The sequence below is a fragment of the Triplophysa rosa genome, linkage group LG15 (assembly GCF_024868665.1).
Source record: "Triplophysa rosa linkage group LG15, Trosa_1v2, whole genome shotgun sequence".
Taxonomy (NCBI): Eukaryota; Metazoa; Chordata; class Actinopteri; order Cypriniformes; family Nemacheilidae; genus Triplophysa; species Triplophysa rosa.
The window spans coordinates 8,161,984-8,178,979 of NC_079904.1; the positions used below are offsets into that span (position 1 = coordinate 8,161,984).

General features: G+C 39.8%; 1 protein-coding gene across 1 annotated transcript in view; it reads left to right on the forward strand.

The window, feature by feature from the left end:
• Positions 1–16,996, forward strand: part of stxbp5a (syntaxin binding protein 5a (tomosyn)) — an 87,347-nt gene continuing 70,351 nt past the window's right edge. The window contains exons 1-2 of the mRNA XM_057352536.1: positions 1–456; positions 2,604–2,701. Of these exons, the coding sequence (XP_057208519.1) occupies positions 319–456; positions 2,604–2,701 (236 nt within the window). The 5' untranslated portion in view covers positions 1–318. The remainder of the gene's footprint in view (positions 457–2,603; positions 2,702–16,996) is intronic.

Below are 16,996 nucleotides of genomic sequence, written 5' to 3' on the forward strand. Positions count from 1 at the left end.
CAGCGATGTTTCCGCTTTGAGTGGAGAAGGGGAGGGAGAGAGGGGATTGGAGACGCAGCGGGACGCCGAGTCAGAAAAGCTTACACGGACACCCCACAAACGCTCACGCAAAAAAGAAAAAAACTTTCAACCTTCACAACCCACGACGGTGGCAGCCCAGACACCAGCCATGGAGGATACGGTGAAAAACTCTCTAAAATGTGAGCTATAAAAGAGACGTGCTGCAAAAACGAGCGAGAGCGGTTATTCCCCTCATCGTTCACGGGTGATCTCGACTCGGGTGCTGCGTCCCCTCCGTTTCACTCGAACCGGGGGAAAATGAAGAAGTTTAATATCCGTAAGGTGCTGGACGGTTTGTCGGCCGTGTCGTCTCCCTCTCCGTCCCCACAGCCCGGGGCAAAGGAGAACGATCTCATCCCGGAGACGATCCAGTCTGAACACTTTCAGCTCTGTAAGGTGAGAAAGCTGTCAAGTAACGATGTATCTTCACGTCATGCAACATCACCTAATGTTTTTTTTTGGTACTATACTTCAAACAAGTGATGCTTGGTGCATGCTCTTTTTTACTTTACACAAAGACTTAAAATGACGTTTGTCTTTTCAGGTAGGCAGAATTATACTATGTAATATTACATTTGCGCATTTCATATTTTTATATTAGTGTCTTATATTACAAGACAATCTAATGCTATACATTATTTCTTATTTTGTAATGCATCTCACAAAGAGCTCCATAATTCTCATTATGAATCACGCACCGGTGGAGTCTTGTGCATAGGCTACGCGTTAAATCCGCACTCAGGCTATACATTCGATCCGCACACTATTCTGCCATAATCTGTTGCCTCAAATACACACACAGTATGATTTTACACAAGCTGTGTGTCAGGTGCGTGCTTTAAAAGAGCTGACTCTATGTTTCGAAAATGCGCACAAATGCGTAAAATATTCATGCGTGATGGATCTGTTTGTAGCCAACACGATACGCTTTTGTTGCCAATCTCTTCCAACGCTCGACTCAAATTTCTTCCCCTTTGCAGCCGTGATTGTAAAAAACTGCTACTTTGACTGTATTTTACTGAATCATGTGGGGTTAGAATGAAGCTGTGATGCTTGCGGAGAGGGAGGGGGGATAAACAACCCGCTTCTTGCATAATATACTGTGCTGGGATTAACATGCAATTTACAGTCTTGAGTATTTTCATTTTACCCAAAATGACATTATGAGCTGCACACCCCAACTGCATTTTGGTCACCAGGTGACCGAGATAATGGCTGGGTACTGGGCAGGTCGCTGGGTTTTGAGACGCGACCACTGTGTCCTGCGAAACAGTCACAGTTATGAATACGCCTTGTTGGTTTAGATCTGACTGTACAATGGACGAAGTTAATCGTTCCCAGCGAGAAATGCGTTATCTGTCCGCTCCTCTCTTCTACATCAAGCGCACTCAAAGCCACGTCTGACTGAACGTGATGTTAGATTATAAAACAACACGCGAGCGCACAAAAAAAGAACGGCACGCCGAAGTATTGCAATCCATTTCTCTCGTTTACGTCGGTAATGTTTGCACACACACACACACGTCGTATTTAATAAAAAAATATTATGTCATGTCATGAGGTTTATGTCCAGGGGTAAATAGTCCCTGAACTTCAGGAACTAACACGAACACGTGTTTATTTTGGGGAAAATGCTGACACGCCATTCGAAACACTTTTTTTCCACGATACCACTTTCTAGGATTAATAATTTACGATCATTTATACAAGTGCTTACACACAGGCTTTGATCCTTTTTGTCAGATCTAAATTAAATATACGCATGCAAACATGTCAGCGTTGTGTTGGGTTAATATTTAATTCATATTTGCCAAAAAGACGAGAAGAAACGTGCGCGATGGACGGAAGCTTGTCTCATCGACAGGTAGACTACCAGTCCCCGCGCGCGTCGCTTACGTAACGCGCTTAGCCACTAAACAAACAGAGACAGACGCTGTGTGCGCAACACCTAGTGAGCTGCCTATCTAGATAGCATCGTAGGGCCGCCTTTATTGCCCAGAAATGCTGTCTGTGTGGCGACGTCACAAGGTTTTAAAGCGAAGCCCTGAAGCGCGCGCGATGACAGCTGTTGAGCAGAGGCCAGAGCTGTGAAACTGCAGCCAACCACTGTTATTCTCTGGATACAATGCAGCAAAGTCTCTACTCTCACTTTCTGTTGTTTTTATCTAACTGTGGGACATCCAGATTCAAAGGGGCCTGACGTAATGAGGTTTTGGTTGTGCATTAGTTGGATATGTTGTCATGAAAAGAATTGTCCCCAACAAGATATTTGTCGTTCATACATCGCCACTCTCTTTAAAATGATTAAATGAAGCATAGTAAATAGTAATTTACCATGTGAAACATCTATTATGTTTTGTAACATAAAAATATTATACAGTCAAATCACATAAGGATGTAACGGACTATTCAAGACTAAAGTGAAATGAAGTGTAAAAATCTACGAACTGGCCATTTAATAACCTGTATGTATTGGCAGTTCTGACACATTTTGCATTTTTGCATTGCATGCTCCTTTTAACTCTCTTTGATTTGATCTCCAGACGGTGCGCCATGGCTTTCCCTACCAACCGTCCTCTATGGCATTCGACCCGGTTCAGAAAATCCTGGCCGTTGGGACTCAGAACGGAGCTTTACGATTGTATCCTTTCTGCTGTTCAATGGAAAGTTGATTGCATGTGTTTGTTTCAGGTGCGCTGTGATCCAATCAGTAAGTATTTGGATTTCTTTACCAGCTGTTTTTTATCAGATAGACTGGTGCGTGTCGGCATTGTCTTTATTGTCGTTGTCGTGACAAATCCAGAGCTTTACTGATGTGTGCAAAAACCCACTGTTTGCAAGTGTTTGTCTCTCATAAATGTGATTTAAATGTTGAGATGATCCGCTGTCATGGCATGTCAGTCAGGACCTTTATAAGTCTTTCATAAAGAGGTGTTTATTGTTACTGGATTGGGATTAGGATCAGTATGGCACATTACCCTTAGGACTGAATCTTTGAATTCAGTTATTTCACTGAAGATGTGTGTTCCCACCTAAGAGATGGCGAAGTTCCTGTCTAATCAAAACTTCCATTCACACTGTGTTATTCAGAAAGATGGCCTTCGATTTGCAATCCCTTGTTCATTCATTCACACAGGAGCATGACATTACTTTTTACAGTGATTGCGGCTCTAATTGAATTGATCTCTTCTGCGATCACAACACAATCATGTGCCATCAATCAGGTGGGAAGAGCTTACCTGACTCCGCCTCTGTCAGATGTTGTACAATGACGGTGAAAGGTTGATGCACGCGCCTCTCGAGAGCAAAGCCTTACAAGAAACAAATCACCTCTGCCGTCTGGGGAGATGTGTGATATTTAGCCTCTTTGAGCGACTGTGATCAGATAAATGGCGAAATGAAGGCGAATGGGAATCTCCCAGAGAGACTCGAAATTTTGATTAGTGCAACCACCTCATTTTCCTCCTTCTCATCTTGAGCTGTCGGCAGTGATACAGGAGTACAAAGGAATCTTGTGATTGACCTGGATGGGGTAAACTGATGTAGATCAAGATGGTTTTTGTAAATGACGTTGGCCTGCGGTCAATATCAAGCATATTGAGTTGAAACAGCTAGGTTTGTTAATGCTGTGTATTGTGTAGATTTTTTTGCAAATTGCTAAATTACGTGTTCTTTTATAACTGCTATACAAAACTCAGTGCACCACTTCGGAAGACGTAAACAGGCCGTGTTGTGTATTTCTTGCTGCGAAGCGCCATGCAGATCTGTCTTTGCAGTTGGGTAAACTTTTCCCTACTTGAGATTGACTGAAAGTGGCAGATCAAGAGAGCAGAATGACAGAATCCTGGCAAAATCGTCAAGAAGATTAGAGCGGTAGGAGGGAGAAGAGAATCTTCAGTCTCAGGCCAGCGGGCAAATGCACAGCGATCCCAAAAGCATTCTGCTTCCCACAGCTCACTTCAGACCGGAGCTTCCCCAAAGTGACACGACACCCGCATGTTAAAAGACCAAAAGCCGAGAGAAAAAACCCACATGACATGTTTGACATTAAGTAGTTTCTCTGAAGCTGAGTGCTCACGATCTGTTCCAGCGGTCACTGGTAGGAATTAGCATGACCTTTAGCTTTAGCACTTAAACTTAAGTGTGTAATTTCTTTGTCGCTGACGTCACCAAACCGACTTGAATAGTAATTGTGTTTAAATAGGTTTGACGAACGCTACACTCTTCTGTGATTAGATGCATATACTGTATGTTTGTCCAACCAATGGCTGATTGAAGAAGAAATATTTTATATCAGGTTCAATTTGTGATATTTTATACAATCAGTGACCAACAACCTACAATAGCTTACTTATAATTGTGTCTGAATATTAAGTAGGAAATAAAACATTTCACATCCAAAATGGGCAATAAAACCCAATTTTCTAAAAATTGTTACTTGCATAATATTTTTCGTCTCATTTTAATAATTCACTGGTGGGTTGTGACTGACGCTGTTTTGGGTGGTCCCTGTCCTGTGAATTGTATTTTCATGCAAAGTGGGGCGAGAATGACACGCTCATAATTCAACTACCTTGCGGGCACGAGGACTGTGCACCTCACACGCAGATCTATTGATCAACGTTACACGCACACGCGCACGCACGCACACACACCACACACGCGCACGCATGTTGCATACGCACACACACACAAAGTGGTGTGAGGATACATTTTAAGTTGTCTCATGAGGATTTCAACTTCCTCGACTGTCTGTGATGTTATTGACTGCTATGCGCAAATGCGATCTTTCTCCGGTGCTGATTGCTAACAGTCGTAATGACTGTAATTCAGACTACAACCAACTATGAGTCTTATCATTTGGTTCATAATGATGATGATTCGCCTCTTCAAATTTAATGAAGGGTGTTTATTTTGAAAGATGTATGTCACAATGATCACGCCTCGTGCCCATTATGAATAGCATGTTTTGGAGAGAGGCTTGTTTGGAGCACACTTGAATAAAATGTCATACAATGATATGGTGGCTCTGTCCAAACCTAATGTAGTTTCCCTGCCACCTAGTCGGTCGTTGACTAAGCAGGCAGTGTTTTGGTGTAAGGATACTTGCTAAAGTGCTTACAGACTGACTTTCAAAGCACCATACCGCCACATTTGATGATGTAGAACAAACTTGAGTTAGGTTTGACCTTGACCTTGGAACTACTTAATGGCTGCAAAGCTTATTTCTCGCTATGAATAAAGGCATACTAAGAAAAAAAGAAATAAACTATTATTTCTAATATTTGCTATAATATACTATTTCCTAATTGCATTTTTCCTAATTTCATTTTTTTTCTTGGACCGTACACATACAGTAAGATTGTGGTATATTTCAGCCTTGTATTCAGATTAGGGGTGTCACACCATACCAGTATTGACAATAACCATGATATTAAAAACTATGATTATTGTTAATGTTAATTCTACACATACACCACTGGTCAAAAGTTTTCAAAAGATTTATTTACTGATTCTCATTTTTTCCGCATTTTAGAATAATAGTAAACTTTTCAGAATTCTGAAATAAAATAAAGGAAACTGAGGAATTTGACTATCATTTAAAAAACTGTAGATATTGTGAGAGCATTGTTATTGTGAATTCTTTTGGCCGTGATCATTGTGTCGTGAAAAACCTGATATCGTGACAGCCTTAATTCAGATGAACTATACTAAACTGAATATAGATCAACTGTTGCTGATTACATTACAGATAGGAAATATACTAGCTGTCACCTGGCTTTAGCATTTTCTGTTTGTTACTTGTTTCATGTGCGTCATGCATGTAGAACAGTGCCCAACACACATACACATTCGTACACACGGACGTTGCCTGAGGATGCCCATGCCACTTCTTACATAATCCACAGAAGTGAGGCTCATCTTCTCAAAATCTGGGCAGTTGTGTGTGCGTGTGCTCCTGTTCTCTGATCCGCTTAAGAAAAGACTTTAACTCGGTCCTCTCTGCAATAATGGCACAGTAGTCGTCTATTATTGAGTGTGTGAATGTGTAGGTTACTCTACTGTGTTACTGCACTGCCGGAAGTGGCCGTTCATAACTGAATAAATATGAATGAATCAGATTTAGAGACGTAAATGAATCTGAATGAATCAGATCAGTTTGATGGAATGGCACCTTACTTGAATCACTGTTATGCTACAGCTTTATTAATACAGCATTTTTGCATCTAATAGCTCCCGGATTGGTTCTCTATTTCTGGCCTCAGGATTTTAAGCATATCAGCTCATTTTTATGCTAACCTCTTCAAAAAGCTCCAATAATACTCTCTCTTTATTTGCTCTCCAGTAGAACTACAACAAGTCCGTCCGAAGTGCCTCTCTTTTATTGCGCTGATGTAATAAGGCCGGCCTATATTGCCATCCGTTTCCCCAGAGGTGCGTGCGAGAGAACCTCTGGACATACCATGGTATCTGGACATACCATGTGTCGGTACCCGGTCGTCATAGAAATATGATTTTGTGACATTGCAAAAAGAGGCTATTGAATCATTTACAGTAAATTACCCTCCTGTTACAGTCTAGGAGGGGACGTTGGGGATGCTAGACAAGGAGGAGGGCTGAATGGGATCTGGGTGACACTCTAACATAAAGGCACTCTTGAGTCACCATTCTGAAGGAGAGGTTAATGGAAAAGTTGCAGGAGGATTCAGTATTGTCGTCACTTTCAGAAACAGCTTTTGTTTGTGACGGCTCTCAAAGTTCAGACAACGTGCCTTTTACTGCCATTACCGTAGAGGTTCTCAACCTTTTTGTCTTCAAGACCCCCCATTGTATTCATCAATATTCAAAGGCCCAGTCCCTCTCACAAAAACTCACAATTTGAAAAAAAGATCTTGATATTAACTGGAAAAGTGTTTATATTAATATAAAATTGACAAATAATAAGAAATATCTTGTTTTTTAGTTTTAAAATCTATTTCAGTGCTCATTGTAGTCTTCCTGAGGGCCCCTTTGAAGTCAGCTGGGGCCCCCTTGTGGGCTACACCCCCCTTGTTGAGAAACGCTGCAATAAAGGGATAGTTTACCCCAAAATTTAAATTCTGTCATTATTTACAAATATTTGATTTCATGTGTTCATGTATTAATTTTATAAACCTTGCACTTGTCTCTGTTAATGTTTTGAGGTGCAAATACTCCTCTGCCTTATGCAAAGGTTGCGCAAGACTTTTTTGGACAAGCTCGTAAAAAATAGGTCATAATACATTTTTACCTGTCACTGCAAGTGCAAGGTGATGTTACGTGCGAAGACATCATCGCTATGTACATGCGTTTACTCTCTGAACTTAGGGGCCAATCAGACAGAACGCGTCTCTGCGTGTAAAAACGCGAGACGCAGCGCTCAGTTATGTTTTTTTTAAAAAGCGCATCCTAGAACGCCTCCTCTGCCATGTTGCCCTCAAATAAAACAGTTGTCATGCCAACTTGCTACTGTAAACAAGCTTGCAACGCTTGCCCCGCCTCCAAATTCTTCTGATTGGTTCCACTGCTTTTGGAACTGACATTGATGCGCTGCATGTAACACTGGGTTCATACCAAACGCAAATTAGACGATTTGCACGAGTAAATTACATATAAAGTCAATGAAAAGACGCGAATAGATGCGAACTTACGGCAAGAGATGCGAATGACGCGAATCGGGCCGCGTGATTGCTGCGAACGCACGTCAATCTCGTCTTTCGCGCAAGTTGAAAATATTTGTCCGATCGCGTCACTCACGCGAAAACTTTTCCCGCGAGTAATAAAGAGCGTGGAAAGTGATTGTTCGCATTTGGTGTGAACCCAGCATTAGGCAGACACCCTGTTTAGATGCTTTATGTACTGGCATCCAAAACTAAATTCTTTTTAATATTGACTTAAAAAAGCCTTTCGATGATCAAATTCCAAATATTGTTGTTGTCTCTGTACCTTCCACTTTCTGTTTCTCTTCCCGCGTCTTCACTCCCCAACCCACCTCACTGCAGTGCATTTTTGTGTCTGTTTCTGTTAAGTGGTTGCTATGCAGTTTAGAAAGTGTGGTGCAGTTTACGGGATGCGGTTGCCAGGCGAGACAGCCTCCCATTCTCTCACGGTAAACTCTGCAGTGTTGCGAGTCCCCGGTGCCTCTGAGGTCACCTACCTGCTGTAATTACACACAACTGAGGGAATGTTGCGCTTCTTGGACTCTTTTGGCAAAAGCTCAGCATGAAACGTACATATGCGATAAGTCGCCTGTCGCAAACCCCGGCTTGCTCTTCGTCATGCTAACAAGGCTTCGTCGAGCTGCCTGTTCGCTGTTCTCTCTCGCCATCAAAGCCCGTCCTTGGCTTATTGATCTGTTTCATCACTTCAAAGAAGCTTCCAGCCCCAGAACCCCCCCTTCCCTTACCCTTCCACCCCTCCATCAGTCTGTAGCACCCCACACCGTTCAACCAAGCTTATCCGCCGTCAAACACGCTCACAGTTTTGTACTGATGAAATATGTTGTGTCTGGATCACAGGAAGTGTGCCAGTGGACAGCAGTCTTTTCTTTTAGGGTTTTTTGCATTTGCATTAGGGATGAGTGTTATTTTTGTCTGTTTGAGCACTCGACAGATGAATCATAGTTGTCTAGTTCTGTCCAGCCGTTTGAAAGGGAGAATGCACCCTATGATAACACTTTCTAAGATATACTGTGTATAAAGGAGGAGACAGAATGTAAGTGGAAAAATGGTACGTTCAACATAGCAGCTGTAGAAATTGTAAAATGGAGGAATGTTTGTTAAGTCAGTATTGCGCGTGACCAGAGAAGTAAATTTTATAAAGCTGCAATATGTAACTTTTGCCTCTTTATTGCCATCTCATTTTGAAAAATAAAATTGTTTTAAACATTAATTTGCATATTTATCCCTATGTGTACATAACTTATAAAACTGTTAGTTTCAGTCCTTGATTCTGATTGGTCAATAGCTGTGCTTTATTCACCGCTTTACTTAATGATTCTAAAGCTGCATCCGAAATTGCATACTGTGACAGTACGTACTGAATTTGAACAAGTATCTACCTATCGACCGTTAAATTAGTACGGTTTATATAGTATGTGGGAGTATAATGAATAGATTTCAACATACTGCATCCGCCATGGTTTATGGTCATGTGACCTGTATGCTCTTTGACCTACGACGTATTAGTCTCAGCCTCAGCCGTCACGCCCACGGACCGTTGGCTGAACTTCTGATGCAAAAGGCACACTTTTCTGGAAACACTTCAGCACGTTCAAAGTCGTCATCTGATTGGTTGAATTTTACAGGCTTTCCAAGAATTTTTCTTTAACAGTCCGCCTGGAAACAACACGAAGCCGTCTGATTGAAGAAGTATGCTGTCATGTTTACATCGGTTGGAATAAAAATTCATCATGATCGATTGAACGCTAAATTCTTAAAAGTATGCGAAGATCACTGCATACACTCATAAACTTTGTTGCTGTTAACTTTTGACATGGTTGTGAATGTACACCAGTCTGTTAATGTGGGGACATTTCCACGCCTCCAAACATGATGCAGCACAAAACGAAACGTTATTGGTTGCTTTACCTATCAGCCATATGGTCTCTTTGGGCGGGCCTTGGCCAATCAAAGCGGCAAAAGTTCCCAGACCTTCAGTATGTAGGGATTCTGCAGTTTCGGAAATACTATTTATGACTTATACTGATTTTCGCCTGCTATATAGTATGGAAGTAGGTGATTTTGGACAAAGTGTGTGTATCACTACGTACTAGGGATGTAACAATATTATCGATATCGTGTTATCGCACCAGCGGCTAACGTTACTGGTGTTATGGAGCGGCACTCCATCGTACTCGTGCCCCAGTATAGATCTCTAGTTTAAGTTAAACATTTATCATTTTTGTCCTTCCTTATATTCATTTACAACACGGATTGCAACTTACTAATGCTTGTAAAAGCGACACAGCCGGACATCAACCGCATGCGCACAGAAATTCATGTCTGCGCGGGACTGTTTTATTTCTGCAGCAAGCAGCCGCGCAATATCTATTCATTGATTAAAGATTAAGAGCCACACATTTTTAACTCAAACAGAATAAAAATGGTTAAATGTGGCCCATCCTGCTTCGGGAGTAAACTTGGAACCTGATCGAGCACGCGCATGCATAATGTACGCATCTGACTCGCGTTATAGATGTGACGCGCGGCGCTGTGCTTACCGTCCGGTGGCCATTCATAATGAGGTGTTTGTGAAGAAAGTCTTGACTTCAAATTTAAGGATTAAATGTCGTTGTGTTCATCGTGTGTGCGACAGCCATGATGCACATGTTACAAGTTACAACGGATCATCTCATTTCGTCTGAAATACCCGTTTTCTCGGAAAATAAACACAAACAAGTTTAAAGAGTTCTCAATGTCAATTTCGAGGACAGAATGGCAAATTTCGTACAGTTTTTATAGCTAAGAAACAACTTGCAGGAGAGAATGGCAAATTTTGTGTAAAGTTTTGACCAAAAAAACTGGAAATACAGTCATACATAAAATTCAGTGGACGTTAATAATTGAAGATTGTTAATTTAGATGAATATGTCAAAAGCAGGCTTTCAAGAAAAAAGTGTCAAGTAATGGGAGGCCTGTGCCCCTGTAGAGCTTAGAAGATACGCCCATGCTTTAAAGCACATTTTGAAGTTATGGAATTATGCTTTGAAGCACATTTAGAGAAGTCATTCTCTCTTTTATTGGTATTATGATTCTAATATTTGATACTTACTCAAGGTAAGGGCACAGTCCTATACAAAAATATTTTATTCTAATCATACGTAGCTTTGCACACTGCTGGAATCTAGAATGATTTTGATCAGCATTATTGTTCATATCAGAGGGCTCTCTCAACTTAGATCTTACATTTTGCTTTTTGTAATATTGTTCATATTGTTATCGGAATTATATCGTATCGACCGAAATGAAGAAATATATTTCAATATCAATTTTGGCCATATCGTCCAGCCCTAAACTGTCCCTTTAATATTTGTATTGTGTGGTAACCGTTTTATACAAGCAATAAGGTACTCGGGGTTATTCACAATAAAAAACAGCCTCTTGTAACTTATTGATGAACATATTACATTTGAGACATTTCCTGCAAAATCTGACCGGACAGCTCAAATGTGTGTTCATATACTTGCTCAATAACTGAATTGTATTTATATTTGATAGATTTCTACTGATTTTAATGTCATTTTCATATTTTTTGCTGATTTGAAATAAGTTAAAATATGAAATGATTTTTGACAAACGTTGCAGACTTTTGGTCATTCCCTGTTTATGTGTATCTCTCTCAAGCGTGTTGAGCGATGTTCTGCCTCAGAAAACCAAAATGTACAGTGTTGATGGAAATTGCTGTCATTTAAATGACACCATAATCAATCCAACATTCAAAATAATATTTTGTTACTTGTATACTTGCCCTTCTATAAATCTGCACAGCTTCAGAAGATCAGATGTGCTAGCATGCAAGTCTTCAGCTTCATTTGGAATGTGTCGTGTAGTGTTATCCTGACAGATTACTGTTGGCCAGTTGCAGGGACAGTCCCACCTTCGAGAATAGGAGGGCTAATTGGCCTGCTGTTTGTTTAGCAGCTGGCCTGTGATCCTGGTAACATTTCAGCGGTCCTGGGGTTCAATACACATCACACCCATGAGATGGCCTTTGAACATTAAGTGCTAGCATCAAAGTTCCTGAATGGACCTCATGGCCACAGTGGCTTTCAGCCAAACGTATACTGTACTGCGTGCGGTAGCAGGTGTGACCTTGACAGGGAGTTTGTGTGGGTGTTCGACTCAATCCGCTCTTTATTTTTCATTCTTTCTGAATTCACGCTTTACTGTGGGTTGAGAAGCGCTCACTGACAGCGAAATATCCTTGTTTTATCAAGCTCTTTTCCTCTGCTGTTCCTACTACTCTTTGTGTAAGCATTCTGGTATTTCTTTATTCTTTACTTTTGATTTAGTTACTCAACTGTTATGAGAGTTTTCTATTTTATACTGTAAAACAAAAGTGATATGTATTTTCTTTGTATTGTTGTAATTTTTTTAAGGAATGTTATTGTTTGTCTTTCAGCATTGTGCCACATTTATCCAATTTTTTATTAATTTGCATTCCTAACAACTAAAAGTGTCACTTTACATCAAAATACCATTTTTTTATTACAATATCTTACTGACATTGTTAAAATATTTCTTTTCTCATCAAAAAAGTTGGAATAAATGTTTATGTTTCATGACACAAAAGGTCACTTTTTACAGGGGAAGATATGTGGGCAGTGCTTCACGTGTTTACTCTTTGTGAATGAGGCATCTGATTGGCTGTCTATTAGACCATATGACCAATTATTTTATTTTTGGCTGTTTGTACTTACTAGTCTTCTTAGTGATAAACCGGTTGCACTTTATTTTACAGTACGTGTACCTATAGTGTACTTGCAGTGTACTTACCTAATAAAGAACTGGGGTAGTATAAGGTATAACTACATGGTATATATTTATTGTTTGGTATAAGCATTGTTTGTGTCTGCCAAATGAATAAATGTAATGTATACGTTTAGGTTCAGGGTTAGTACCTAGTTATTACCCAGTTATTATATTTACTGTAATAAGTACACAGTATGTACATGGGAAACAGGACTGTAAAATAAAGTGCTACCGATAAAACTGTAGTAAAGAGATAACATTATGAAAATGAAGACAAAGTATACATGATGTTATAATACATGGTATTATTGCAGATTTTCTCAGAACGATGTGCATTGATGAAACTCGACTGAAAATGACTATAAAATGAATTGTCTAAAGATTGTAATCAGTATCTTTATAGTAAAGATTTGACTATAAACGGTTAATCCAGGTGTGACTTTTTTTGCTCTGTATTGAAATGGAAGAGAAACACTTGATTTGGAGTTTGTTCAGCAGTGATTTCTAAAACTGTGAAGAGAGCGAATACAGCTCACACAAAGTTCATGACCTTATTCCTTGAATGTGTGTCAGTATTCAGGGAAATCACTGTGCCATCCAATGGAGTTAGTTTCAATAGGATCTGGGAGTCATCCAACCTCCTGAACGATCATATTGAACTTCTTGGTATTTGTGGCTCATATCCTCATGGTTCTGCTCCAGATGTCTAATCTGCTTTTCATTCGTCCTCTCTGTTCTTGTTGGTTGTGTATATCGGTAGTATTGCTTAGCGTTATAGTTAGACTGAGAAAAATCTATAAAGGAGAGTCAGAGATATCACTGTTTTAGTGGCTTAGGAAATCTTTAAGTTTTTCTTTTTGAAACTTAAAAAGACATGCAAATTGACACCAAAACTACATTTAAAATGGTATCAGTTGAGGTGTTACCTAAACGACTACAGTTTTTCTATTTGATATTTCCTACTGTACCATAAGAAAATGTATTGCAACAAACCTCTGCCGTTGCCTCTACATTTACATTTTACATTTATGCATCTGGCAGACGCTTTCATCAAAAACGACTCATAGTGCAGTCAAGCTATAAATTTTTTATCAGCATGTGTGTTCCCTGGGAATCCGTCTTTGCGCTGTTAACGCAGCGCATGCTTTACCAAGTAAGCCACATCTAGGATGTTTTTTGGTGTATTGTGCTGCTATAAGGGACACAACACAATTATTGCAAACACAATGCTATAACTCCCCTCCCCCACATGACACACACATAGTTGCTATAAACGGAGCTGACTGTGATGTTAATTCCTGTCCGATGCTGGCAGCACTGCTTTACTGCCGTCATCACACAGAGACCCTATAGAGCAGTGGTTCTCAAACTTTTTGTTGTAAGGCCCCCCTTTGTGTAGAGTGCATCACTTTGCGGCCCCCCAAATAAAAGACTTATAATCTTAAATGTAACATTTTTATTTAAACAAACATATTCGGTTATACAATGCTGAAACATCAATTCTTTTGTCTGGTGGTCTTATTTTTCTGATGTTTGATTGCATAAAATCTATGATCAATTTCTATATTTCATAAAATGCCACAAAATCTGTGGCCCCCTGGATCCATCTCGGGGCCCCCCCAGGGGCCACGGCCCCCAGTTTGAGAACTACTGCTGTAGAGAGACTCTGAGAGAGACATTGACAAAGAGGGAGGAGCATGTGTAAGGTGATGAGTCATTGTTTTGTTAATGCTCATTGAGGCACACGGCTGACATCTCCCGCCCTCAGACATGTACATACATACATGCAGAACCTGTATGACGTGGGACGTTCGTGGCTACAGGGATGTTTGCGTTGACGTCGCATTGGTTCAGAATGCCAAACAGGCGGTGATGTCAAATGCACGTATAGACATAAAGAGAGGGAGAGAGAGTTGAAAACAGAAGGGACGTTATTTTGGTATTCAGAAATTTGTCACTTGTGAGAGAAAGTGAGATGTGGGTGGCATTTTCTGTATGTGTGTGTGTGTGTGTCACAGTTGAGGCAGGGTATCTGGTGCAAGTGTTGCTTTTTCTGCAACCTCCCACACGCCGGTACTTTGGCCACATTTGCCGGACAGCGGCCTTCTATGACAGGGCAAACACCCACACAAATAGACGCATTTTAAACACTTGCCCCAGCCCAGGCAGTAAACAGTTGTTTATCAAGAAAACAAAATTCAGAAAATATGAATACTGCACAAGTGCACAATTTACCACCGTGGAGTGAGAGAGTGTTATAGGTGGTTGCCAAGGTGTTGCTATGCGGTTGCTAGGGTGTTCTAGATGGTTGCGGTGAGGTTTCTAAATCGTCGGATGGGTGTTACGCATGGTTGCTTTTATATAATTGCTTTGTGTGCTCGGATCTCTCATCAGAGACGCTTGTGCTCATGCACACACGTATCAATAGAATACTGTACAGTCGTCTTCCTGTTTCTTCATAACCCAGTTGCTGCAGAGCAATGCATTTTTAATTTGCCTCCCAAAGTTGCACACTGTACTCTATGAGACGCTGAGTGTGTATGTTTGGACAAAAGCTCATCTCACCCTCGTGTCCTCTGGATCGAGCAGTTAATGCTGCAGGTGTGTAAGTACGAAAGCTTTGCGAGTAAATACTACACAAATGCCGTAAAACTGTTCTTAGCATGTTTGGGAGGTAAACTGTGGCTTAGTTTAGTAAATGTAGGAACACAGTGTGCTTTAAAGGTCTGAAACCACCATCCTCAGTTCTTTTATTTAGTTTGCTGAAATGTATTTGTAAAACTGAAAATCATCATATTTTACATTACAGTATTAAAAAGTTTCGATATTTCAGTATTGTAATGTGTACTGCGATATGCACATTTGCGATGTTTCAATCATTTCAATATATTTTGTTTCCTTAGTTGCGAATCGTAATATGTTGAAATAGGGCTGCACGATATTGGGTAAAATGATAATCACAATTATTTTGCTCAAAATTTAAATCACGATTAATTAACACGATTATTTTGTCAGTTCAGAACTTTTGTTTTTAATTTCACTTCAGCATGTTTATTAGGCCTATACTTTACAGTCGATGAATGTTATGATCTGCTGTTGAACTTCTTTAACACCGCGTTTCAAAGCACGCAATCAATCATTTAAACACCACCACAAAAAATTAACATTTTGTCACCTTCGGAATGAAACCTTGCTACTCCATTTTTGATTTCTTGTTCTTTTTTTTACAAACCATTGGTCACCCTTCATGTTTGTCTGTGGGTTTTGCTTATTAAAATATTATTAAAATAGCAGTGACATTTTTTTATTTCCTGTAAAGTGGCAGTTTTAAAGATCAGGAGTTTTGTGCTCACGATTAATCGTGCAGGCGTATGTCGAAATTAATATTCCTTAAGTAGTCTTCCTGGATGATCTACTGTATCCAGTATGCCGATTCATGCACGCCCTTTTGGCTGATATTACCCACTGCAGAAAGGAGGAGTTTAGTGATGCTACACTGAATAAATGAAATAAGTCATGATTCACTAAATGAATAAATTAAACGACATAGTAAGCACTGCTAAGAAATAATGAATGATCATCAGTAATGAACTGATGTTCGTGATTGTTAAGGATGTTGTCTGGGCAACAATGTTTACTTAGGTTACGCTTGTGTACTCTTTTACGGTAGATACAGCGTGCATGTTTTTTAGGGCATAGCACAAGTAGGAATATTAATCCTAATTAAGCATATTAATTGTTATGTTAGTTAATGTCAATACAGTCATTCATGTTAGTTGTGCATTAAATAATTTTAACAAGTACAACTGTTGATTTAAAAAATGTTTGAGTAAATGCTGAAATTGACATGAACTAAGATTAAATGCTGTAGAAGTATTGTTCATTGTCATGTTAAACTAATTTTAAACAAATACAGCTTTATTGTAAAGTGTTGCGATTATTCCAATAAGGGTCCATTTTGTGTCTAAAAGTTACTCAATATGAATGGGTTTATGCAACTTTGTAAACACAATATGATTCTCGTAACCATGCTGCTATACTGATCTTCATCTCCAGCTAAAATTAAAGCAAAGAAGTCTGACTTTTCGATGCGAACTACAGTCAGCATCACAAATTTGTTTATTTGATTAGTGTAGAATCCCAAGAACTCACTCATTTTACATTATAGTGTTTTTGTCATTTTACATTTCTCAAAATCCTAAAACTTTATCTCATGGTTCGAATTAGATTTTGAATCCCAGTCGCTGTTTTAATGCGGCCCACTCTAGCTCATCCACCGTAAACAACCGAGCCGCTGTTGATCGGATGTGATATTCAGATCAGTGGTAGATTCATTTCGTTATCATTTAAAAGGTTCCATATTTCCTCTGTTTGCTGCTCGCTATCTGTCCTGGGGGTTTAATAAACAGCTGTGTTTCGTATCGCCAATCAAACTGTCACGCTGA